Source organism: Pogona vitticeps, chromosome 2, assembly GCF_051106095.1.
Source record: "Pogona vitticeps strain Pit_001003342236 chromosome 2, PviZW2.1, whole genome shotgun sequence".
In the NCBI taxonomy this organism is placed as follows: Eukaryota; Metazoa; Chordata; class Lepidosauria; order Squamata; family Agamidae; genus Pogona; species Pogona vitticeps.
The window spans coordinates 310,933,913-310,960,064 of NC_135784.1; the positions used below are offsets into that span (position 1 = coordinate 310,933,913).

At 51.9% G+C, this 26,152-nt stretch overlaps 1 protein-coding gene across 1 annotated transcript in view; it reads left to right on the forward strand.

Annotated features, from left to right (window-relative positions):
• The window catches only part of ARID3C (AT-rich interaction domain 3C), a 104,298-nt gene extending 78,970 nt beyond the window's left edge, over positions 1-25,328 (forward strand). The window contains exons 4-8 of the mRNA XM_072993027.2: positions 16,718-16,901; positions 17,948-18,192; positions 20,809-21,081; positions 21,729-21,818; positions 23,852-25,328. Coding sequence (XP_072849128.2) covers positions 16,718-16,901; positions 17,948-18,192; positions 20,809-21,081; positions 21,729-21,818; positions 23,852-23,988 — 929 coding nt within the window. The 3' untranslated portion in view covers positions 23,989-25,328. The remainder of the gene's footprint in view (positions 1-16,717; positions 16,902-17,947; positions 18,193-20,808; positions 21,082-21,728; positions 21,819-23,851) is intronic.
• Positions 25,329-26,152: the final 824 nt, after the last annotated feature.

Here is a 26,152-nt window from a genome sequence, read left to right on the forward strand (position 1 = left end):
CCCCTCGTCCTCCACTGCCGGCCGCCCGGCCACTTCCCCTCCTCGCCCTCCTCCCCGCTGGCCATGAACTTCCAGGGCAGGCCCGGGCAGAGCCCCGGGCAGCCACTGCCGGCACCGCAGCAGAGCCATCCATATATATATTTTGAGTAGAAATGTTGGGGGGGGTCGTCTTATACGCCCAGTTGTCTTGTACGCCGGCAAATACAGTAAATCCGAGTACCCAGCTCGCTTGGAAAAGGGTGCACAGCGTTTAGGATGCCTAATTCAATCGTAAAGCACGCAGAGAGAGATTTAAGCTCTGTGGGGTGGTCTATAAGCAACACATTTTGCTCTTTACCCTTTGACGCCAAGTGGGGAAGAAAGAGGAGAATGGGGGCAGAATGGTGTTGGTGTTGGGATATTTGCCTTGAGGCCCCAAATTTCCTACCCCGACTGCTCTTTCTCCGTCTTCCAGAAGGCTGCTGAGAAATTGTGTTTGGGTGGTGGTTTGGCCAGGTAGACAGCCCTGCGCCATCTCAGCAGATTGGACGGTTCTTTGGTACGTCCAGATGTATGGATATGAACCTTCACTCATCTTGTTTTCGTATCAAAGAACACGAAGCCATTTAAAAAATATTATTTCCCCCCCTTACTTTCAAGAGGGTGAGAAATTTTTTGTGGTTGTTGGATCCATTTCTGCTGTTGCCAGAATGGCTTTTTGCACCAACTTGGGCGGCTACACTAGGATAGCTGTGGCTTCTTTACAGGGCCTTTAATGGAGAGAAACATCACGTTGGCTGGTTCCCCTTTTTTAAAATAGATCCATGAGTTTTGATGACAATGTCCGGGGTACGCTGGGAGAGGCTCCAAAATAGGACTTTTGCAAACTCTGCCAGTGGTGTCAGAATGAAATTCTGCTCCCCATCTCACAGAATTGCCATTCTGCGTCCATCTGTCTCTCTTCTCTCCTTCCCCCTTTCTCCGAGTTTAAAAAAAGGCAGTGACTGCTGAGACTCTGAGAAAACATATCCTGTGTATACATACAGTACGTCCCTCCTATCCACGGGATCAGTATCCACTGATTCACTTATCTCCTGCCTGAAAATGCTAAATAATGCCCCCCTTCCTGGAAATACAGTACTGTATATATTTGCAGTGGTGCCTCGCATTACAACGTTAATTCGTTCCAGCGAAATCGCTGTAGAACGAAAACGTAATGAGAAAAGAAAAAACCCATTGAAACACATTAAAACCTGTTTAATGCGTTCCAAAGGGCTGTAAACTCACAGTCCAGCGAAGAATCTCCATAGGGCGGCCATTTTCGCTGCCTGTGCAGCGAGGAATCCGTCTCAGAAAACAGCGGGGGGCATTTTGTTATCCGGCGGCTGTTTTGAAACCGCCGATCAGCTGTTGGAAAATTGTCATTTTTGAAGAATCGGTTCCCAAAGCAGGGAACCGATTATTGCAAAGCGAAATTCCCCCATAGGAAACATCATTTTGCGATCGCAAAAGCGATCACAAAAAGTTTATCGTAATGCGGTTTCATCGTTAAAGGGGCAATCGTAAAGCGAGGCACCACTGTATATGTATTTCCAGAGTGTATTTACCAGAATGGGCCACTAGAGAGAGCCAGAGACCACCCAGTGCACAGCATCCCATATTTCCACATTTTCTGGCATTTGCAGGGGAGGGGGCTTGGAACGGACCCCCCATGGATATCATGGTCCCGTCGTATTTATGTGCCATCACGTCACTGCTGGCTTGTGGCAGCCCTAGTCGGGTTTCTCATGGTGTGTGAGATGTCGAAGGGCTGGTTTGGCATGGCCACCACCTGCCCGGTGAGTTCCCATGGACAAACAGGGATTTGAACCTGGGTCTTTGGAGTTCTAGCCTGTAAGTTATCTCCCCTGCTTCGCACCACCTCCCTCCCTGCTTTTTCTTTCTCTCTCTCTCTCCCCCCCCCCCCAATTCCCAAAATCCGTTTCCTTAAGATTGGACCATCACTGCCTTTTCTGAGCTGGTTGCTGAGAGGTGGCCGACCAGCTCCCTGCTCATGCTGCCCCCCTTCCACCCGCATCATCTTCCTCCTAGAGCTTGTTTCTTTAAACAATTCCTGACTTGTATGTGCCAACCCCCCCCCCCCCAATTTGCCGTTTGGCCTCTCCCCCCCCCCCCCCAGTTAATTAGTGCAACATTAACCTCTGCCTGGGGTTTTATTTCCTATCGAGCGGCATGTTCATTAATCCAGAGGCTGGCAAAGGACCTTAATTGATGGGAGCCTCCGACCGCACGGGGTGAGCTGCCCTTGTGTGCGTGCGTGGGGCTTTTGAAAACAGCTCAATGGGGGGTCGGGAGCAGAGGTCAGGGGTTAAAGTATTTATTGAATACCCTCAATGGCTGGAGCTTGCTATTTATCCCACCCGGCCCTGATAACAAAACCGGACACTGATTTCCGATGCCAGAACTGCTGTCCATCAAGGGCCACCGGAACCCGCCTGCCATTCCCGGGTTTGGTGCGCGCTGTACACACACACACACACACACACACACACACACACACACACACACACACAACAAACAAACAAACAAACAAACAAACAGAAGAGCCCTACTTTGCACACGAAAGACCGCTGCAGAATGGAAGAAGTTGACCCTGCATTCCCCACCAGGGTTTGGCTTACAAAAACAGGTGAAATAAATGGCAGGAGGACCTCTGGGCATGTGTAGAGTACAGGTCTCTTCACTCTGAGCCACCGGTGCTCCCTTAGGGCTCAAGGCACTGGATGAAATGGAGCAGAGGCTATGGATTGTCTCGCTGGTGGGCAACCGCAGCTGGAAAAGGTTTGTGCCCTTTGGACTGGTGAGGGATGAGGATTGTTTAGGTCGGGGTGCAAGGAGTGCTGGCTGAACGCCGGACACCACACTTGGAAGAAGGATGCCGGGAAACTGGAGTAAGTTCAGAGAACGGAAGGAGGGGGGCTAGAATCCAAGCCCGTTGAAGAGGAAAGGCGGAAAGAACTGGGCGTGTTTAGCCTTGAGAAAAGAAAGGCTGAGGGGAGACGAGACAAAGACTTTGCAAAGACTTGAAAGGCTGTCCTACAGAGGAAGGGCAGGATCTGTTCTCAATCATCCCAGAGTGCAGGACATCCAACCGTGGGCTCAAGTGACAGGAAGCCAGATTTCGGCTGAACATCAGGAAAAAACTTCCTAACTGTTAAAGCAGTACGACAATGGAACCTCTGATCTCGAGAAGTGCTCCAGCACTGGAGGGCCTTCAAGAGCAAAACTGGACCCACCTTCTGTCAGATCTGCTTGGATTTCAATTCCTGCACTGAGCAGGGGGTTGGACTGGATGGCCTTCGATGCCCCTTTTGAACTCCAGTCTTCTATGATTCTAAATTCTCATATTCTTGTCGATTGAAGTGGTCTTAATTCTGCAAGACTTGTCTTCAAGCCGCACAGGCACCTCGAAATTACACACAACACAACACACACAGAGACTGAGAGAGATGTTCATTTTATGTCACTTGTGCCGTTTTGTTGAAGGTGAGCAAACCGTTGTTCCCTTTTTTTTCTTGTCGAGAGCTGGGAACAAAATACCTCCCCATCTCATCGTGAGAGGCCACGCTCTTTGTGCCACCAAAAGCCACGGGAGCCACCAGGACCCACGTGCGCCCGGTTGCTGTGTAGCCCAGCCCGTGGCTTTCCCTCCAGCGTGCTCACCGTCTTGCGGGGTCGGTGGAAATCCCAGTCTAAACCCTTTGGTCCAAAGGGAGCAGCCTCCACCCCGTCCACCCTGCTGAGATCTCCTTGACGCAGGCTGCCTGGCAGGGCCCCTCGAGGGGGTTTTAGGCTGTGTTCTGCGCAGATGACTCAAATAAATGAGCCAAGCTGCGTGCCGGAAGGGAATAGCATGCTAAAATCTACACCAACCCAGTAATTGTGGAAATGGCCCCTGTGAAGGTTTCTTGATGCCCCCGTCCTGGAGAGGGGCTCCTTCCCAGTCTTCCTCTGGATGGCATGAGTCCTAACCCTTCAACCCCCCTCTCGCCAAAATCAAGGAGGGCTCTTCTGATTTCAGCAAGGAGGGGACGGGGTCGCCGGCTCGGCCGCCCGAGACAAAGCCGCCTCCCTGAACCTCTTCCACCTGACACAAGATTCATGGCGCCTCCTCCGAGTGGGGGCCTCATTATTCTAGCCGAGCTAATTAACTGGCTCTCTCCGAGTAGAGATAAGGGTGCTAATTAACAGCCATTCTCCCTGGCTGTACATCTATATCGGAGCGCGGAGCCTTTGTGAGCCGCGCCTGCCATCGGGAGCTAAGGGATCGAATCCCAGGGGTGGGGGGCTGATTCCCCAGGGAGGGGCCGATCGATGGCTATAAATCCACCATGGCGGGGAGATAAGAGCCAGCTTGATCTCCGGGGGGCCCCTCTCTGCCTGGTAGCCAGGGAGGGATAAATACCCCGACCCTTGTGGCCTTCTGCCCTGACTCGCAGGTGCCAAAGGCCTCCTTTGGGGGCAAGTCTGATGCTTGGAGGGCTGAGCCATGAAAGGGGGGGTGGAGTAGCCCTCCCACCTTGGCTCTTGATTTTGGGGGCACCATGGATTTGGGGCACCCTCAAGGAATGCTGGAACCCACTGGGGGTTCGCAGGTTTAGCAAATCATCGGAAGAAGAAAAAGCCCCAGCCTGGGATTGCTGGTTAAGTCAAAGCCCTGAAAAGAGAGTTGCCGTCCATCAGGCGTGCCTAGAAGAGGGTGTTCATTTAGACAGCCTGCCTCAGATCAGATCAGGAACTAGATGCCATTTCCACCTCTGCCACCGACTTGAAGTAAGGACCAGGGCCAGTCACATTCTCCAGCCTGGGATTCCCCCATGTGAAAAATATGGGTGAAGTTCTCTTGCTTCCTTACAGGAGAGGCAGGTCTATCTATCTATCTATCTATCTATCTATCTATCTATCTATCTATCTATCTATCTATCTATCTATCTATCTATCTATCTATCTATCTATCTATCTATCTATCTATCTATCTATCTATCTATCTATCTATCTATCTATCTATCTATCTATCGTCTGTCTGTCTGTCTGTCTGTCTGTCTGTCTCTCTCTCTCTCTCTCTCTCTCTCTATCTATCTATCTATCTATCTATCTATCTATCTATCTATCTATCTATCTATCTAGTCCGTCCGTCCGTCAGTCCGTCCGTCCGACCTCTCTCTCTCTCTCTCTCTCTCATCCCCTTTCCTTCGTATCTATCGATCAACCAACCGACCAGTCTCTCTATCTAAGTTTAGATACTCTCTAGCCCATGAAAAGCTTATGCCAGGTCAAACTTGAGAGTCTTGCTGGTGTTGATGATACAGATGATGGCGCTGGTGCTGAATGAGGCATGCAACATTTCAGTCATTCATTACAGAATTGCAGACCCATTCCCTCAGTTACAGATGGGAAAAATGACTCCTTTTGTATCCAACCCCCAGGATTCCTCAGGCCAAGTTTAATCACGTGCCCTCCCTCTCCCGCAAAACACACACACACCCTTTTAAAGCTCTGATTGAGATACGTTTTACAACTATCTACCTTGGAAAGTAGTCTCGTATTCTCACACCTCAATTGCCATTGGAGAGGATGGATAGAGGCTCACCAAACATCTCCAAGCAAACTGGTGGCAGAGGTTAAGACCTGAACTCAAGACCGCGAGGAAGAGGCAGCAGTGCCTCCCATGAATCCCTCTCTCCTCGCAGGAGCACCAACCGTCCACATCCTGCACAGCAGCACATTCCTCGGTGTACCTGCGGTGCCCTTTTCTCCAGCATGGCATCCTCCAGAAATTGTGGACTACACTTCCCATCCTTCTTCAGACACGTCTGGGAGCGGTGATCCAAGACTGCTCCAGTCCGAAATAACTGGCGGGTGTGCGGTTAGGGAAGCCAGAGGGAGCGGGTTTGGCCATTGCAGGAAGAAACTTCGTAAGAATGTCCTCTTTCTCTGGAGGCAGGACCATCCTTGCTCGGGGTCCTTTTCCTGTTAAGCAGGGAGAGCAGAGGCCGTGTGGCAGTGACCGGTCGCAAGGCGACAGCCTCTGTATCCTGGGGGTGGGTGGGTCAGCCACATGTGGCTTGTGAGTGGCACGCGGGCCTGGAACTTGGGCCTCAAGAGATCCACGAACCCCTTGGAGGGCAAATCGTTCTGCTTTTGAAGAAACAGTCAGCGGGCGGGAGGGTAGCATCCTGTGAAAGTGTAGCCAGAGGCCAGGAAGGGTCAGTAAGAGCCCACTCCGGTCATCTGTGCTCCTGCTGAGGTTATTTAGGGGCAGAGTTCCCAGGCCGCTGGTTGTGAGAGGGACTGCCGGGCAGGCTGAGTCTCCACAGCTCTCATTTTGGGAAATCAGCAGTTGCGCGCGAGGAGGGCACAGGGAATGGTGAAAGACGTACAAAGCTGCCAGCTGCCACCGCTGAAAGCCCTACTGTGGGGTTTTTTCCCCCTAGCTGCTAATTCCCAAAGATTCTGCAGATTCAATCTCTTGGACCACAATGAGGGCTAGAAAGTTGCCTTCTCTCTTTTGGACTGTGGTGTTGTGGATGTTCTGGGACTCTGGCTTGGCTCCACAGACCGCTTTCCATACCTGACCCCAAGCCGTCCAGCTCGCACCCCCTCCCTGCCTCTCTGGCTGCCTGACGTTGCTCGATCCTTTCCATGGAGGATGGAGAGAGTGGCCCGTTTGGTTTCTCTCGCCTTTTCGCCACATTTGCCCAAGACGGGACATTTCCAGTGAATCTTGCTCTTGCTGATTTGCTCTCCATCCAGAGTGCCCGCCACATCACAGGCTGGAGGAGCATGAAATGAGGCGTGCATGCCTGTGCACGTTTCTGCTTTAGAGGCCCTGAGCGGACCAGGACAAGCTTTCCATGCGAGCCTCTGAACGGGCCCTTGTCCGCAGCAAGCGCAGAGCGGAGAGGGACACAAAGAGACACTGGACGTCCGGGTTTGGGAAGGAGGCCACTCCGGTCCCCAGGCATGCCTTGTGAGGCAGGAAGGCTCTCGGTCCGCCTGTTCTCAGTTTGGTGAGGACCGGTGCAATCTCCCTTTCCTGCAGAGATTGTCCTGCAAAAGCCCAGACAGGATGAGTGGAAGAGTCTGGCTTTGTGAGAGATGCCCAGACGCTCCCCGCCCCACCTTGCTCAATGCTCTCTGGTCATCTTCTGTTCTGCCCCCTTCATCTTGGACCCAGAACTGGGGCATCTTGGCCAAGCGGTTCCTCAGGGTCTTTCTTCCGCCCTGATTGCCAGGTGGGAAAAAGGGGGGCACTGGCTCACCACCTCTCCACAGTGCGTATGTTGCCTAGAGGTCTGCCCTCCTGTTTTTCTTCCACTGCAGAGTCCCAAGAGGATTTGCAGATTCTGCCACCAGCACAGCAGCCAGAATCCTCATGTCCGATGTGACGGTTCGAGGCCCTCTCTCTCCCACACGGCCCTCGGTCTTTGGCTGTCCGTCCCATGCCTGGACGAGGGACTGAACGTGGGACCCAGAGCCTTCTTTAGGGAGTCAGACCGCCTCCGAGGCAGCTTTCCTCGAAATATCACCGATGGAGGGACACGGATGGGTCACGGACAGGATGTTCTATAGTAGAATTCCGAAGAGAGGGGACTTCCGAGGGGTTTGAAACCTTGTGGTTTTTTCCCTACATTTTGCTGGCCCAGTAAAGGTGTCCCCCGAGATTTTTCAATCCCACTCATATGGCTAAGTTATTTCCTTTTAACATTCTGTTTTTTTTAAAATGGTCCTTAATATTTATGCAAAGCAGGTGAATTGGCCAAGACCTGTGCAGGGGAGGAAGAACCCTCCGGGACCCCCTTTTCCCAGATCCTGTCCTCACATTCTACCTGGGAAATCTTCTCCAAGTGGGCTCCGTGATTATGGATGAGGGCTGATTCAGTGTCTGAACTGGGCAGATGTGTGCAGATGATGACCGGGGCAGGGGATTCGTTTGGGTTTAGGGTCTCCAGAATCCGTCAGCCTGTTCCCGTTGTGTTCCCTGCCTGATAGAGGAATTTGTTTTATTTTATTGTGTTACTTACCGATCGCCCTGTTAGTCATACCACCCCATTAGTGCGCTGCCCTGTTGCGGGTGGCTCACGCAAAAAGAGCCATTCTTTAAAACGTCAAATATAGCATACCATGGACACCTGGAAGTGGGATAAGCTGAGATGGAGCAAAAATCAGAGTGGGATCGGAACAGGATCAGAACATTTCACCAGAGGCTGCCTTAGAAAGCCTCCCGGAAGAGAAGTGTCTTCCGCGGCCTCTTATAACGACGGGGTGGCAGCGGAAGGTTCTGGATCCTCCGTGTGGAGACCCCTGAGTTGTGGATGGACAGGAAACAAAAGAAGAAGGACCCCCCCTCCAGCCCACCCTCCCACGGTGTGTGGGCACGTATACACACTCTTTTACAAATAGAGACAAAACAAGTGGAATATATACTCGCGCGGAGAATAAAGCAAGCCATTTCTCAGGCTTATGAGAAGCGGCCGAACCAATACCAGAGCCATAAATTAGAGACGCGAGGAAGCGGTGCTGAGTGACAGCCCCATTGGAGCTCCAGCGCCCCATCCTGGACGGCCTGCCGGCTGAAAACTGATGGCTTTCCGATAGCTCTCGGGCTCCCTCCCCCCTTTCCCATTCAGGGCCACCGAGAAGAAAGGAAGGGGATAAATAAAGAGCTTTTCTCGGCCTGTCAGTGGGAGCAGCCCCCTCCCGTGAATCCCATCACAATATGGCCAAAGGTGGGGTTGGGGGAGTGCAATGGTGCCATGGCGAGGGAGGGGGGAGCACAGAGGCCACCCGTTACCCCTCCCTTGCTGCTTATCATGTGCTGTTTGGGAGAGAGGAAGCCTACAAATTATTTATCTAATTCATTTCCAAAGCTATTTTTGGGTCCACCTTTGAAAGCCCTTGCTATATCATGCGACGGTGAGTTCCATTGGTTAATTGTGTCTCGTATGAGTAAGGGGTCAACTACATTGACAACTAATGTGGGAAATGCTCGAGGATTGGGGTGATCTAATGAACATTATTTTCCATTGACTACACAATATAGAAGTCAGTGTGAATCAGCTCAGAGTTGTCCCCTTCCAAAAAGATCTCCTGTATGGAGAATTAGTGCAGGGAATTTGCCCCAGAGGGAGACCCCAGTTGCGACACAAGGACATCTTCAAGCAGGATCTGAAGGCCTTAGGAATGGACCTCAACAGATGGGAAACCCTGATCTCTGAGCGTTCAGCCTGGAGGCAGGCGTTACATCACGGCCTCTCCCAATTTGAAGAGACCCTTGTCCAGCAGGCCAAGGCAAAGAGGCCATCCCGAAACCAGCCAAACCAGGGAGCTGGACAGGGGACAGATTGTGTTTGTCTTCAGTGTGGAAGGGATTGTCACACTCAAATTGGCCTTCTCAGCCACGCTACACGCTGTTCCAAGTCCTCCATACAGAGCACGTTACCATAATCTCTCAAGACTGAAAGATGCCTACACTGTCCCTTCCTCATCTGTACTTTTCCCCTCTACCACTGGGGTTTCTCCTTTCCCCCAAATCAGATGTGTTCACATAGGTTCAGGCAGTGTGATCTCTTAAGCCAATGCAATGGGTATCCAGAAGCTGGCTCTCCCATCTTGAGGTGTTGAGTGTCAGTTCCTCTCAACTGAGCATCATCATTTTTTTAAACAGGGTTGGTGCCAGCGCTGGTGTAATACAGCACATAGAAAAGGGAAAAAAGTGAGGAATTGCCAGAGAGGAGGAAATTGGCAGCCAGCTCTTGTTTGCAGCTCTTTAAGGCAGTTCTGCTGTAGCTATACCTCCTACATATCTTTATGGCTGAGGTAGAGTGCAAATAAGTGCATTTTGCTCATTTCCTCCCCTCTCTCTGCTCGCTCGTATGTGATCTGCTAAAGCAAAGCCAGCCAAGGAAACCTGATTTCCTTGGTGCGAATTCACAGTGGGTCACTTCACATTTTTTCCTGTGTTGGGCTCCCCTTCTTTGGAGGTGTTGAAACTGGTTGGAAGGCCACCTGTCCTGTATGCTTTTAGCTGGGATTGCCTCCAGTGGCTGAGGGTTGGACTGGATGATCCTTGGGGTTCCCTTCCAGCTCTACAAATCTGTGATTCTCTGCATGTGCAGATCTGCCCCTGAGTCTTCTCTCTTTGCCTCTTGCTCCCCCTCCCTCTAGGCTGTTGGAAGCTTTGGATCTTCAGACATCTGAGTAGGGAAGGGCAGTGATCTAAGAGTTAGGGTGAGAAGTAAGTCTTCCAAGTCAGCCGCACAGTTTAGCCTCCAGAAAAGATGACGGAGGGGAGAGAGAAGAGCACGCTCCAAATCCTTGAAAGGGGTCCTACAGAGGAGGGGCAGGATCTGTTCTCGATCCTCCCAGAGTGCAGGACATGCAAGAATGGGCTCAAGGTACAGGAAGCCAGATTTCAGTTGAATATCAGGAAAAACCTCTTAACTGTTAGAGTGGTATGACAATGGAACCCATGACCTCCAGAGGTGGCGAGCGCTGCAGTGCTGGAGGCCTTCAAGAGAAAATTAGATCACCCTCTGTCTTATCTGCTTGGATTTCGATTCCTGCCTTGAAAGTGGGGTTGGGCTCAGTGGCCACAGAGGCCCCTTCCAGCTCTGTGATTCTGTGGTTCTCTGGTTCACCAGCACCGTAACCACTTAGACACAGTTTTAAGGTAAAAGGAATGATAGAGGTTTGCTCACTGCTTTCTGTAGACTTCACTGAGCATCAGAGGTCACTAGAAGGCAGAAAAATATAAAAGAAGCAAAAAGTAAAATCCATTTATGGAGATGCTCAACAAGCACCCATGCTCTTATGGATCCTGGTAAAAACAACACTAAACTTAACTCAAAGAGTCATAAAGGATGCTGATTCGGTGAAGCAACAGGAGAGGGGTCGTTTGGCCCGGTGAAAAGAAGGGGCTTGTTGATTCATTAGTTAGAGAAATGAATCTCCATGATTAAATGATGTAGGTTCCGGATTACAAGAGAGAAGGGGGAAAAATCTATGCTCTTATATTTGCAAAACTGTTTTGTGCATGGGTGGGTCTGGCATTTCCCATATCTCCAGCCCCGCACCGCAGGAGAGTCGTGCATGCAGCCTCATCTCTCAGCCTTCAATGCAGGGGAAAGTTACTCTGGATGGGTCACGTGGAGAAGAGGCGGTGGCCTGGACTCTTCTCGGTGGCGATGGTGCCCCTCGGCTAAGGGGTCGGGCTGTGCTCCCTTTGCACGAGGCAGGGGTGGGGGGGGCTCTCTGCGTTTGCTCTAGGTGTACCCGGCTCTGTGGGGCTCAATGGGGACACCCCCTCTTTACCCCACGCCCAAGCCTCGGCTTCTTGCAGCAAAGCAGCAGGTGGCTGGAGCAGGTGCCACAGCGTGGCGGGCGCCTTCTCCCGGCGACCCGAGAGGCTGTTAATTAGCCCCGGACGTGCTGCGAAGGGTCGTCGATGTTGCCAGGTTATTGGAATTGATTTCAGTTTAGATGTTGAGCCAGGCGCTCGGGCAAGGAGCATGCTGGGTATGCACTCGCGCACGGCTCACCCTCAAGAAGGGGGACTGGGGGGCTGGAGGAGGCTTGGAGTTTGAGGTGTGTGTGTGTGTGTGTGTGTGTGTGTGTGTGTGTGTGTGTGTGTGTGTGAGAGAGAGAGAGAGAGAGAGAGAGAGAGAGAGAGAGAGAGAGAGAGATCCCCCAGAAAAATACGCTACTGTCACACCAGAAAGATCACCCAAGCTGGCAAAGTTGCTTTTTTAAAAAGCAGTTTGTATCATTTCTGGTTTTATACAGTATAGTGTCTCCAAACCAATTGTTGCAGTGCTTATTTCCCTTTTATTATAACCATGGCTGAAATCCAGGAGTAAGTCACCCTTAGAGTAGGCCCACTGCAGCAGCAGAATTTATAGAAGCATTGAGTCACCAAATGTCCACTGATTCAATGGGCCTCCTTTAGTGGTGACTTACTCCTGGATTGGAGCCACTGCTTGTCATTATTTTCTCTTTTGCAGCCTTAGAACGAATAAAAGTATGCTTTAAATGTTTTGGGGCGGGCGGGAATCCATTCAGAAGGTCGCACAAAATCTTAAAATGAGTTTTTTTAAAAAGTAACTGAACATACGTAGTAGCCAGCATGTGTTCCTTGCTGCACCAATAAAGGAATTTTTATCCACTTCTCTCACTGCATTGCTGTTGGAGTGTTGCCTGCTTGCCTCTTGGTTAAGAAGGGGCGCGCTGTGTTCCTTGTAGCGCGCCATTTCCAAACTGTGCAGGCAAGATGGACTGGGCTGGAGGAAAGTGCTGTCATTTAGGCTTGTCATTTAATAGGGAGCCACCGTCCCAAAGTCTGTGCCTGGCACGGCAGTGGAGCTTCGGCCCACCAGCCCAGCCATGGGACCAACCCGTCATCTTGTGCGATTGCTTAGGTTCGGGCTGAAAAGCCCCCAGTTTTTGTCATCTTTGCCCTCCGAAGCCCCAGATGTTTCATCACAAAGGCTCAGCCAGTTAATTCCTTGTAGTGGGACGTGGTGGCGCTGCGGGCTAAACCGCAGGAGCCTGTGCTACAGGGTCAGAATACCAGCAGTCGTAAGATTGAATCCACGCGACGGAGTGAGCGCCCGTTGCTTGTCCCAGCTCCCGCCAACCTAGCGGTTCGAAAGCATGCAAATGCAAGTAGATAAATAGGGACCACCTCGGTGGGAAGGTAACAGCGTTCTGTGCCTAAGTCGCACTGGCCATGTGGCCACGGAAGATTGTCTTCAGACAAAACGCTGGCTCTATGGCTTGGAAACGGGGATGAGCACCGCCCCCTAGAGTTGAACACGACTGGACAAAAATGGTCAAGGGGAACCTTTACCTTTACCTTTAGGGGGACAACAGGGGAGCATTCCCAGCAGGGGCGGTCATAGAATCATAGAAAAGTGAAGTGGGAAGAGGGCCTACGAGGCCATCAAGTCCAACCCCCTGCTCAAGGCACGAATCCCAATCAAAGCAGATCTGAAAGGGGGTTGTCTAAGTTTTTTTCGGATGCTTCCAGCACTCGCCAACTCCTGAGGTCACAGGTTCCACGGCCGTACTACTCTTACACTTAGGAAGTTTTTCCTGATATTCAACCCAAATCTGGCTGCCTGTAAGTGGAGCCCGTTAGCCCAGGAAGGAGAGATCAGTGGCTTGACCTGCTTCTTATTAACAGCAGGGCATACAGTGGGGTCTTGACTTGAGAACTTAATCTGTATTGGAAGGCGGTTCTCAAGTCAAAAAGTTCTCAGGTCAAATCTGCATTTCCCATAGGAATGCATTGAGAACCATTTGATCCGTATCTGCTCTTTTCCGTCCATAGAAACTAATGGGAAGCTGCTATTCTGCCCTCGACCACTAGAGGGGGATATTTTGTTTCTTTTTTTCTTAGGTCAAGAAAGGTTCAGGGAAGGCAGGGAAAAGACAGTCCAGGCAGTACCAGGCAGTCTGAAGACTCCCAGTCCACTCTCTAAACGCTGGGAGGCGTGAGGAAGCAGACAGGCATCCTTTTCACTGGCCAACAGTTAACTGAAAGTTCACATTTTGCACTTTCCCTGCCTCCCACGTGGGTTTTTTTCAGTTCTTAACTCAAATCTAAGTACTTAAGTCAAGTCAATATTTTCCTATGAGAGCGGTTCTTAAGTCAAAATGTTCTTAACTCAAGCCGTTCTTAAGTCAAGACCCCACTGTACTTAAAAGCAGAATCCAACCGAGTGGGGAACATTAAATGATCTGGAGTGTGAATGCTAGAGCAGTGGTTCTTAACCTTTGTTACTCGGATGTTTTTGAACTGCAACTCCCAGAAACCCCAGTCAGGACAGCTGGTTGCGAAGGCTTCTGGGAGTTGCAGTCCAAAACTCTTGAGTAACCCAAGGTTAAGAACCAGTGTGCTAGAGCACTGTGGCATCTCTCCTGAAAGGCTAGAGTGGCCATATTGACCAGATAGGCGGGATATAAATAGAATAAATAAATAAATTAATTAAATAAATGGGTGGCAGGCACAGTGGGAGGTAAAGAGAAGAGACGTGGCTTCGTTAGTCCTGAGGGTATAAATTCTCCTGTAGTAAACAAGGCAACTGAAATGTGTTGCTTCTCAGATTGTGCTGTTGGGAGATCATGGATTTTTTTTTGTCTGTGCAGTGGTGGGCTTTAGTTTTGTAGAGAAATTTGTGCATTTTTACGAGCGTTCGTTGTGCTTTTTGTTCAATTTTGTGGTATTGAAAAAAATACAATAATGGTTGCTTTGTCATAAAGGCAGAAGCCTTAAATGAGTTGCTTGTGTCTTACTGCTGTAGCAATCTGTTCTGAGGTATAGGTGGGTGCACGCACACGTACGTGTGTGTGTGTGTGTGTGTGTGTGTGTGTGTGTGTGTGTGTGTGTGTGCATGCGCATGTGTGTGCTTGTGCATGCTTAGGTCCACAAAAGATGTCTAGAAAAGTGAGGCTGGAATTGCCCAAACAGAACTTGAGATTTGAGGGTATTTTCCTGGAAGGGTGAGGCAAACATCTGGTCAGAGATGGGCCAACGGTGGCTGTTTATGCCTTGATACAATTCCCCTCTGGTCTTTACGATTTGATAGATTTCTGTTTAGCTTTCAGTGCTGTTTAGAAGGAACTGCCCCGTTCCATATGCCAGTTGATTTCAAAAGTTAATCATCCATGTTTTAACTTTCCTGTTTATTTTAATATATAGTAATTTAATCTGTGCTGATTCATTCCGCCCTGTCCCCTTGGTCATTCCCTTCGATTTTGTCTCCCTCTGCTGGAGGGACTGAACCTTCATCATGAAATCGCTCCTTCCTGCCAAAGGAACGGTGCTCATAAATGTTGTATAGTAGACTATATGGACTGATTTTATGCACGCTTGGGCCGCACGGTAGCCAAGAAGAGGTCCCAAGAAAAGATAGATTCTGTCATATACAGTATGTGCCTCATGCACCAGTGAAGGACAGTTGCATGATCTTTTAATCATCCTCACCACCATCAACTTAGAACTGCCAAGCTGGAAGGGACCCCTAAGGATCATCTGGTCCATCCCCTGTCAAGGAAGGCCCAGTGGGGGAATCGAACTCCCAAACTCTCTGGCTCTGCAGCCAGAGAAGCTCAACCATGGAAGCTCTCCAACAGTTTTGGATCTCAAAAGGTTTTGGGTCTTTCGTGGGGCGCATCCTTTGCTCTGGTTTTGCCCGTTAGAAGAGTGGAGGGGGGGTTGCGTGTCTCCTCCCTGCACGCCTTCTTCAGCTGCTCCTCAGGGGCTGACGTTGGCTTGCATTTGCCTCTGTGCATTGGAGGAGGTGTTTTCAGAGAGGAGGGCTAGAGATTGTCTCCTCGTTTAGAACAGAAAGAGAAAGAAACCAAAACTGGATGAATCCTGCCCCCGGTACAGCATCCTGCCCTTTAGTCTTGGGGAAGAGCGGCACGCTCCTTTCCTGCCTCTCCGTTTCAGCTTACTGAGAGATCACAACCAAGCTTCCACTCGGCCACAGACACCAGATTGGTCCTGCAGAGATGACCCTGAATATTCACAGATAAGAGGCTGATGTAGGGATACTGCGTATCACCCCTGGGTCACAAAAGGAGTATGGTCCTGTGTGGGGATTTGAACCTGTGGCTTTCTGGGTGTCGTTGGGCATCTGTGACTGCAGCTTGCAGCCCCTCTGGAAGACAGCGTGGAAGCCTCCGTTGCTTCACAATGCTGTTGAAGTCATTAATGGAAAGGGTTGTTCCAGTGATGTTTGCACCAGCTTTATCACATGCCAGTTTCCTTGCTGGGCCTGACCATTAAGCCCCTTAAATAACTTGATATGAAAACAATCCAGGAACCACAGCCTTCCTGGACATCAAGAAATGTGCTTTTTTGGAAAGCACCTCCAACCATTATGGCTGCTGGCTGGCTGGGAATTCTACCATTTAAAATATATATATATATACAAAAATAACTTTGCAAACTCAGTTTCTTTCTTGTGAGTTTTTTTTCCCCTCCAGGAAATGTGGTTGTCTTGAGAGATTCTGCTTTGGGTCTCCCTAACCAGCAAAACGGGGCCCAGAAGGATGGGGTATTTTCAGTCTCAGCCCCTGAGATTAGGAACAAACTGCCGTTCAAAATCCACTCGATCCTTTTGTTTGTCTTTTCCACACTGGCCTCAGAAGTGTTTTAGTTCAACAAGCTTATGACACCGGATGCCAAATCCTTAGGCAGTTCTATCCTGTTTCTGTCTTTTGAGTGTTTTTCCCCTAAAGAAAGGTTGTTTCTGCTCCTATTGATTAAAAAAAGCACAATCATGCCGTTCTGTTGTTGCTTTAAGCTGCCCTAGTTGTCTTGCAGAAAGGTAAAATATAACTGTCGCTATATAAAGACATGCCGATTTTGATTCAACAAGGATTAAATGTCTTCGAGGGCCACACCGATCACGACCCACAGCTGAATTTCTAGCTGTCCGTTTGTAGGTGAATCGGAAAAAAACTGCATGTGGTGTTGTGGGGTGGGGTGATTAGGAGGCATACTAGGGAATGGTGGCTATGGCTTAGTGAAGTTACTTTTTGGACTGCCATTTCGAGAATGATCCCTATGACATCTTGACCGTTGGATTCTGGTCCGAAAAGGTGACTTTGGCCAGCCTTGGACTTTGACGTTACTTCCATTTTCCCCCCTCTGGTCTTCTCTCCGTAGGGACCCCGGTCAACCGGATCCCCATCATGGCCAAGCAGGTGCTGGACTTGTACACCCTCTACCGGCTGGTCACGGAGAAGGGGGGCCTGGTGGAGGTCATCAACAAGAAGATCTGGCGGGAGATCACCAAGGGGCTCAACCTGCCCACCTCCATCACCAGCGCCGCCTTCACCCTCCGCACCCAGTGAGTGGCTGCTCGTCTTGGCTGGCCCGGGCTTTTGGCCTGGGGAGCACCGAAGCGCCCCCCCCTACGCATCACCCAAAAAGGAGACAAAACGAGCCAGAGATTTTGCAGCACATTTCGTATACAAAACAAATGTTGTACACGTGCGAAGCTAGAAAGGATTTTCATAGGGTAAAAGAATGGCAAGACAAGGCCTCTCCCCTGAGGGAGAAAGGCGGTGGGCAACTCACTTGGGGTGCCTGCTGGTTAGTCGTCTGCTGGGTGCTTCTTTTTTGTGGATGATGGGCGATGATCTAGGTCCCGGCAGGGTTTTTGATCTTTGGATCACCTTTGAATTGGGTAGACCTTCAGACCGAAGACTCCACCTTCAAAGGGAGAATAAAAATATTAATGTGCCATTGAGTTAATTCTGACTTAGGGTGACCCTTTCCGGGGTTTTCTAGGTAGAGAGTCCTCAGAGGTGTATTACCCTTCCATTCCTCTAGGGGGCAACATTGGGACTGTGCAGCTTGCCCAAGGCCACCCAGGCTGGCTTTTCTCTTAGGAGGCACAGTGGAGGAGTCGAACCCCGAACCCTCTGCAGCCAGAGACCTCAACCTCTGAGCTCTCCAGCCAGTTCTGTATAAAAGAGGACATGTGGCTGCCCTAGGTGGGGAGGGACAGGAACTGGGGCATGTCCCAGGTGCCCTCCCCCCCCTTTATTGGGAAAAGAGGAGATAGTGGAGCATTGTCGCTTGGAGGAGGAATGTCCTGTGTGCGAAGACCACCCTTTTGGCTCCCTTTTGCAATAGCGTTGGCATGATTCTGCTAAGAGGGGCCTGGTGACTTGAACCAGTGGCACAGCAGGCAGGGGTTCAGTAGGCGAAGCTTCCCTGACCCAGAGAGGAGGGAGCAGCACCTGTTGGATGTCGGCCCACCCTCCATAGGTTCAGGAAATAGGGGTTCCTCCGAGAGAGAGAGAGAGAGAGAGAGAGAGAAAGGCCTGTCCCATTCTGAGGCGGCGGTTCCTCTTGCAACGGCCGTTTGTCTGTCTCTCCACGTTGCAGGTACATGAAATACCTCTACCCGTACGAGTGCGACAAGCGGGGGCTCAGCTCTCCCGGCGAGCTGCAGGCGGCCATCGACAGCAACCGCCGGGAGGGGCGGCGGCAGACCTTCGGGACGGCCCTCTTCAACTATTCCCCGGTGGGCACCCCGGGGGTCCTGTCCTCCCCCAAGATCCCCATGCCGGCCCTTGCCATCTCGACCCACAACTGCAACCCAATCAGCCAAGTCCACGCCATCAAGAAAGGTGAGAGGGGCCAAGGTAGACAGGAGGGCATAGCCCGTGCCAGGTGGGGCCAAAGACTTCTGCTGGGCACCTGCGGGAAACGGGTGGAAAGCTCTGTTTTTGGACCAAGCAGCGACCAGAAGCCTCTCTAGCCGGCATGGTTCTGCTCTGGCCCTCCTGATTCTCGCTGGGGGGTGGAACAGGGGTCGGGAAACAGGAACGGATCACTCCAGGGGTTGCAGGACGACAGCTTCCATCATCCCTCACCAGTGGCCCCGTTGGCTCTGTGTGTGTGTGTGTGTGTGTGTGTGTGTGTGTGTGTGTGTGTGTGAGAGAGAGAGAGAGAGAGAGAGAGAGAGAGAGAGAGAGAGAAACGCCCGTGGATTTTGAGATAAATCCCATGAAGCCCCTTTAAGGCCATGAATTGGGTGGAGATGTTGCAGACGTGGCTGCCGGCCAGAGCTGGCAGGGCTAGGTAGAGCCAGCAACAGTCTTGCTCTGTGTAAGGCAGCCTCTGATGATCCTCCAGCAGAGCTGTTTGTGTGAAAAAAGGAAGCAGATTAATACATATCAGCCTGGAAAGAGGGGGATCCTCATAAACCCATTAAGCCCTGATGGGAGGAGCCTGTAAGACCATGTTAGTTCAGAATCCATGCCTGACACCAGTGTGCCTGCACCTCCCCTTTGTCCCCAGGTCTCCTGGTTTCCCCATCTTCTCTTTGCCTTCTGAATGACAGGCTTTGATTTTTCCAAGCACAGTATATAGTAGGACCACCTGTAAAAATGGGAGAGTGGTCCCAGCCCACCTCCATGGATGCCGAAACCTGTGGATAACAGCAAACCCTATATATAGATAGAGCACGGTCTTTTGCTTCTTCCAGTGGCCAGTTCTGGTAGTTACATCAGGAGAATATATACTTCTTTCTTTCTTTCTTTCTTTCTTTCTTTATTTATTTATTTATTTATTTATTTATTTATTTATTGGACTTATATACCGCCCCATAGCGCTACAAGCACTCTCCAGGCGGTTTACAATTTTTTAATTATACAGGCTACACATTGCCCCCCCAGCAAGCTGGTTATTCATTTTACCGACCTCGGAAGGATGGAAGGCTGAGTCAACCTTGAGCCGGCTACCTGGGATTTGAACCCCAGGTCGTGAGCACAGTTTTGGCTGCAGTACAACAGGGTTTAACCACTGCACCACGAGGCTCCTATATGGTTTGTTTTTTAATATTTTCTGACTGCAGATAAATGAAACTGCAGATACTGCTCCTGTAGATTTGGGGAGGGGGGGGTCCTACTGTATTGTTGCAAGCTGCCCCTGTTGTACGGCCAGGTTATTTAAGAACCATTTAGCCTGGGCAGTTAAGAGCCATTAACTTTACAGCAGACCTTCTCCATGGTTCTGGATGCAGACCAATTTAGTTGCCTACATATTTTTTTTTGGACTTTTATGTAGAGGGGTGGTGAACAGAGTGTCACAATGAGCCCAACGCATGAGACGCTGCCCCACTGGCAAGATGGGTGTGAATGTGTTGCACTTCAGCCTGATACCAAAAGAGTAAAGTCAGAGTTGCACCCGCGTGTGTCCACGGCAGCAAGGATAAAGGGACTTGCGATGGACTGAAGACAATTTTTTTAAGGGCATAAGCTTCCGTGACGCGAATCTTGCAAAGTACATCCTCACCGCTGGGTAGGCAAAAGGAAGCCATCTGTTCTGTCTCGTTATGCATGGCTCTTGCAACAGGGTGTCCGTCTTTCTGCCGAGCTGGTGTGCCTACGATGGGAAGCCGTAGCCGTGTGCTCCTTCTCTGGGGGAAGTCTGTAGGTGTGAGTGTCATCTGTTCAGAACAGAAGCGGTTTGCATGGTCACAGAATTTCTGCGCAGAGCGGCTCTGGCCGTAGGAGGAAGCAGCAGAGAAAAATCATGTCAGGAAAAACATAGAGGGCTTCACCTGGCTCAAGGTAGTGATTGGGGGGGGGAGAGAAGGTGTTGGAAGCTTAGCATCAATTTACCTGCGACAGGTAACCTGAACAGGTAAGTGGGCAGGGGGAGAAGAAGTAGAAGGGTAGCCAAGTTGATGCAGGAATCTGCCCTGTGGTCTTTCATGAGAAAGCTGCCCCTTTTCTTGATTTCTTTCCCATTCCTTCAGCCCACTGTCTGTTCTTCACCAAGCCAGCCCTGTGTCTCCTCCAGAACGGCTCTCCAGCCTGCCGGCTCCCTTTCTTATTCCCGCTTTAGAGGTGACTCATTGAATCAGTCCAAGCCTAGCATGACCCACCTCTCCGTGGTTCGGCAAGTCTGGTCTGGTTGCTGCCAAAAGCTGGATTCGGGGCCCGAAAGGTCACCTTTGGGGGCTTCTGTCACGTAGGTTCAGATTTCACACCTGTCTCAGAAGAGCTTTGAAGAAGGAATTCAGGGTTGGTTTCTTTTCCAGAGGATCCGATCCTGGATGATTTCGTTGCTTTCAGTCGGTGCAGGCGCAGCCCCTGTGCTTGAGTAGAACAAATAACCCATTATTTCCTTAATAGGGAGTGAATTTGTATATGTGTGTGCCAGAGAGAGAGGGGGGGGGAGGAGTTTGAACCATGCCAGAATCCCCACCATCTCCGTTCTTCCCCTGTGCTGTGCAGAGGACGGTCTTCTTTCGTCGACGATGCCCGGCCGCCTCACCATCCCGGTCAGTTTAGCCGGGCATCACCTGGTGGCCGCCCAGGCAGCCGCGTCTCAAGCGGCCGCCCTGGAGCAGTTGCGAGAGAGGTTGGAGACGGGGGAGCCTCCGGAGAAGAAGATGGCCCTGGTGGCCGAGGAGCAGCAGCAGCGCCTGGTCCAGCAAGCCCTCCAGCAGAACCTCCTGGCCATGGCCTCGCAGTTCCCGGTCAACATCAAGATCAATAACCGCGGAGGCGAGTCGATTCTTTGGGGGGGGTCTCTGACCCACAGGGAATCCCTTAGTGCCAAAGGCTAAGAGGTGGCAGGCAGGAGGGAAGGAGGGAGGGAGGGGGCCAAAGGGAGCCCTCCCGATGTTGGGAGGACGGCTTGGATTTGCAGAAGGCTGGAGGCTGGCTCCTGGAATGACCTCCAGACCTGCCGTTTCCGTTTCCCATCACTGGGAAACTCTGGGAAAAGTAGTTCTGTGCGGGAGGCTCTTAGCACCTCACCAGATTTCTGCTTCCGGGATCCTGAGAGCAACCTGTGCATGTTTATATAGAATCCTTGTAGGGCTTATTGGATTCTCGGGCAGTGGAGCAGGCTGGCTGTCCTGTAACTGTGTGCGCTATGGCTGCCACTGCTACACACACTTCCAACTGATTTGCCGAAGAACCCAGGACTGGCTTAGCTTGGCTTGGCTTCAGGGAACCCATCCTTTGAGTTAGGGGGCCATTCTTGGTTGGGTTGAGCATTTCCCATCCAAACGAGGGGCTTGTGAGGCTCAGGGCCCCCAGATGTGGGTGAAGGTGGGGCTTGACGTTTGTTCCTTTCGCCGGAACGGCTGCTTTCCTAATGCCTCTCTTGGCGTGTCTTCTTTCTCCTTTTTCTTCTCCCCTTCCAGATGACGGACAGGAAGCGGCATTGAATCTGTCCACCAACGGCATTAGCAGCATCAACATGTCAATAGAAATAAATGGAGTTGTCTACACAGGTAAATAGAAGGGGCCACTTGCCGTCGGTAATTGCGGGCGGGAAATCCAATACGTTTCAGCCGCTGCCGGCCGGTTCGTCCTGGACGATGTCTGTGCTATAAAATCCATCCCAGTGACATGTGGGGGGGGGGGAGGTGGCGCTGTCATGTCCAAGGAGTCCCTACTGGGGCTGAAGGAGGGGGGCGTTTGGGGTATGATCAGCCCCTACATGTGGTGGTGGAAGGGCTTTGGAGCCTCGTGGCACAGCGGCTAAACTGCAGTACTGCAGCCAAAACTCTGTTCATGACCCAGGCTCCATCCCAGGTAGCCGGTTTGAGGTTGACTCAGACTTCCATCCTTGTGCAGTTGGTAAAATGAGTACGCAGCTCCTTGGGGGTGGTGGGGTGGCAGGCAGTGTATAGCCTGCAGAATTAAATTGTAAACTGCCCAGAAAGTGCTTTAAGTGCCAGTATTGGGTGGTATATGAGCAGCATGCTTTGCTTTGCGGAAGGAGAGGTCCTACCCCTAGGTATCCTTTGCATCTGTCATGCCTTGGCCTCTTCCTAGCTCCTTCTGCTCTGCGCGCAGCCGGTGCTCTCCCCTGCGTGTTCGTGCAATTTTGCCTTCAATGCCGAAACTTGTGTTGCGAACCCTCCCTTTCGGAAAATGAAATGAAAGGCAGGCTGCTAGCCCTTAGGACTCACAAAGACCAATCTGAAGCTGCAGGTGAGGACAGAATGACAGAATACAGCTAGGCAGGGAAATGGGCAGTGGGTTGCCATCTCCCCGACGGTTCCCACACGCACACACCCCTCTTTGTTTCCCCATGGTGACAGAATCCTATTGCTGCGAGGCCCTGAAGAGTCGTCTCCCGCTAACCCTAAACATTTCCAGGCAAGCCCGCCTGCCTTCCTCCGCCCTCTGTGCTGGATTCCCTCTGTCGAGGGAAGGGAGTCTGGAGGGGAGTGACGAGAAGAGCGTATTTCTGTGTGTCCCAGACAGAATCCGCCCAGGACGAATTGCAAGCCTGGCTGATTCCCCTTTACGTGCACAGCAGGCAGGGAGGGAAGGAGAGGGTCTTAGCATGACTTCCTAAGTACGGAGAGACATCATCACCGCCGTCTATGGGGTGTCCTGCCATAGGCGTCCCAAGAGCTGAACTGGAAAAGCCAGCACGTTGAGGGTAAAGAGAGCCCACAGAGAAGGACACTACGGCCAAAACCACTGTTAAGAGGGAAGTGTCTGTCTCAGGCAGCAAAGACTTGGGGTCGGGGGAATAGACCCACCACTGTTCCTCCTGAATTCCCCTTTTCTTGGTGGTCAGCTTTCCCTGCACCCTTTAAACTAGCCTCTGCTACCCTTACGAAGAGGCTCATGCCTTGCCCCTTTCCCAGTGTGGAGCGAACGTCCAGCCACTCCGGCCGGTCAGCTTCTGGATGTGAACTGGGCCACGGGTGTGCGTGTCGCCTTTCCTGCAGGGCCGCACAACATCCTTGAGCTATCCTTGGGCGAGGGGACAGGGTGTGTCTGGGGGAGGTGAGGAGGGTCCCCCGTCATTTCTGAGCCAAGTTTGGAAGGGGTCAGCGGCAAGAAATGGCTCCTGGGTTGCCTGGCAGAGTTCACTTGGACCTCATGCGATGGAGATCGGTGTGGTTCAGTTCTCTCCTCATTTTTCTGCTGTTAAATCCCATGCCTGCCTCCGTTTGTAATTCTCCGCTAAAGGCTGCATGAAAAATCATGTTTCAAGACACCAAACACATTTATTTCCAGATGCATGTTTGTACATAGTTTTCCTAAAGTTAGAGATATTAAATTTTATTTTGCAAATGAAGAGATACTGCTACATGTGCTTTTGTATTCTTATTTATTTATTTTTGTGTCGGACACGTCGTAAACATACACAGCGGTCTCTAACTGTGTCGCGGGCTGAGCGTTTGGGTCAGGTGGTGCAGATTTCAGAGAAGTTCTCTTTCAGAGGTGAACGGAAGGAAGTTTCCACACATCCCTAACTAGGCGCCAGCGTCTCACCCTTAGTTCTCTCTTTCCTGGGCAGGTGTGCTGTTTGCCCGACGATCCGGCATCACAGGCGGCGCGGCAGGCTCCCACAGCCACGCCGGCCCGGTGACGTCGCAGAACCAGCTCTCGTCCACGGTGTCGCGTGGCCACACTCCAGCCAGCACTTCACCATGAGGAGGGAGGAGCTCCCCGGAGCCTGCCGGTCCCGACGTCCACCCTAACTAACCCTGACCTGGCGCCGGCTGCCTTGGAAGAAGAGGGCGGCGGCACTCCCGTACACCTGTGCCAGCGCTCAACAGAATGGCCCCTGGGGGGGTTGGCTCATGGTGGGCAGGGGCCACAGCCCCATAGGTCAGCTCACAAGGGGGGGACCTCTGGGCCGGGCAGAGAACTGGATGGACGAGCACACTGGAGATGAGACTTTGGAGGGAACCTGTTGGTGAGGGAAACCACGGGCGGTCTTGGGACACCATCCCATCTCCGGCTGCCTTTCGGACGGGCCTGCGTCGATTTGGTCTCTGGACTCCGCTTGGGTGCCTGAGAAAACAGGGCACAGGAGGGTGCGAAGGGCCGTGCACGCCCCCCCTCCTTCCTGGTCCTCTCCTCTGTTACCCCACACCCGTTGACACCCAGACACAACTGCATGCTCTTAACCCGCATCGCCTTCTCCACCCCACCCTGTCCTCCTTTCTCCCTCTCCCTCGCGCAGCCCCTCTTGGCTCCCCACCCCTCCTCCCCTGCAAGGACACACAGCCGTGCCATGGACTGGACCGCCGAGAAAATCTCGACTCGCGCCTACCGTGGTAAGCCGCCTTCCACAGAGTCCTCCGTCCCTTGGCTTCTCTCCTTGACCAGCTGGGTCGACTCTGGCTTGGCTGCACCGAGGGCTGGTCCTGGGTTCTGGGCAGGGCGGTTTCCTCACCCGACCTGGAGGTCTCTGCTCTTCGCTGTCCATCTCCCATTTAGGTCCAAACCCAGCACCAGCCCGGCCTGGCTTCCAGCATCACCGTGAGAGAAACATCGAAGGAGGATGATGAGAGAGGGAAAGGCAGGGCCTGCCTCACAAAGTTGGTTGGGTGGGATCCATCTGGAGGAAAGGGAAAGATGGGCAGGATTTAGGGAGCCACAGGGGTGCGAATCGGCAGAAAAGGCAGAGCGGGGGGCTGAGGCACGAGAGAGGGATTGCACTTAACCAAAACGCGGGTTCCCACTCGCCTCATGGCCGTGGAGCCGAGGGACCCTCACGGCGGTCGCACCTCTTTGTTCCCCTTCCTTGCATTGCCTTCTCCCTTTACAACACAGACACCTCTTTATACCCAGATACCTCACCCTTACGACGGAAAGGGGGGACCTTCGTCAGGGAAGAAGCACACACACTCACACACCCCCAAGGCCGCAGCACCCTCCCCACCCTGCCTCTTCTGGGGGAATGGGATGGGGTGGACGAGGGCCCCGCTGCTCTCCATGGCTAGAAGGGCCACAGGAAAGTGGTGTCTCTTTTGGAATCACTGGATTTGGGGTGGGTGGGAGGGAGAGGGGGTGGGTGGACCGATGGGGTGGGTGGGTGGTTGGGGTCTATTTTGTGCTAGTGCAAAATGATAAATGTACCAAACAAAGGACATGATTTCATCTACCTCGTGTGAAGATGTGCCAACGGGAGGGGGCCTGTGAGAAATGGAACCAAGGAGAAGGGTCCGCTGGCCACCGGACATCGTTGGGTGCCGACTGGTTTTGCTGCTTTCCACTCTGCGCGGCAGGGCCGCTGTGCTGGTGGATGGATGAGCATCCAGCGGGCAGGGTTCTCCGGCCCTGCCTCGGTTCTCCTTCCCTCGCAGTTCCAGGCACGCGTGGGCTTGACCAAAGAAATGCTCTTCCTTCCCCCACCCCTGAGCCACGGAGTATTAAGAGTTTGTGACCTAGTGGGAGGTGGGTGACGTGACCCCAGGTGCTAAGGACGGGGGACGGTGGCCAGGTCATCACCGGGACCTCTGACTGCAGGAGACCCCCCCCCCTTGGGCAGAGATGCCTTCTGGAAGAGGGTCTTCGAGGCAACCTCCTGTCCTCCCATGGGCAGAACCAGGGAGATCTTGTACCAAAGATTAAACCCAGCGGGCGCTTGGATTTCACGTCGGAGGAAGAAGAAAGAGGACCCAAAGAAGGGAAAAAAAGGAAGCGGTCGACGATCTCATTTTCTGTCTCTCTGTTTCTCGTTCTCTCTTTCTGTCCTGCTGCTGCTTTTACTGTGCCGGTCTGATAATGCTAGGTTTTGTTTTTAATTTTCCTTTTCACCTTGTCTAGAGATGATCCCTTTTCCAACTGCTTTTGTTCCTGCTTGGTT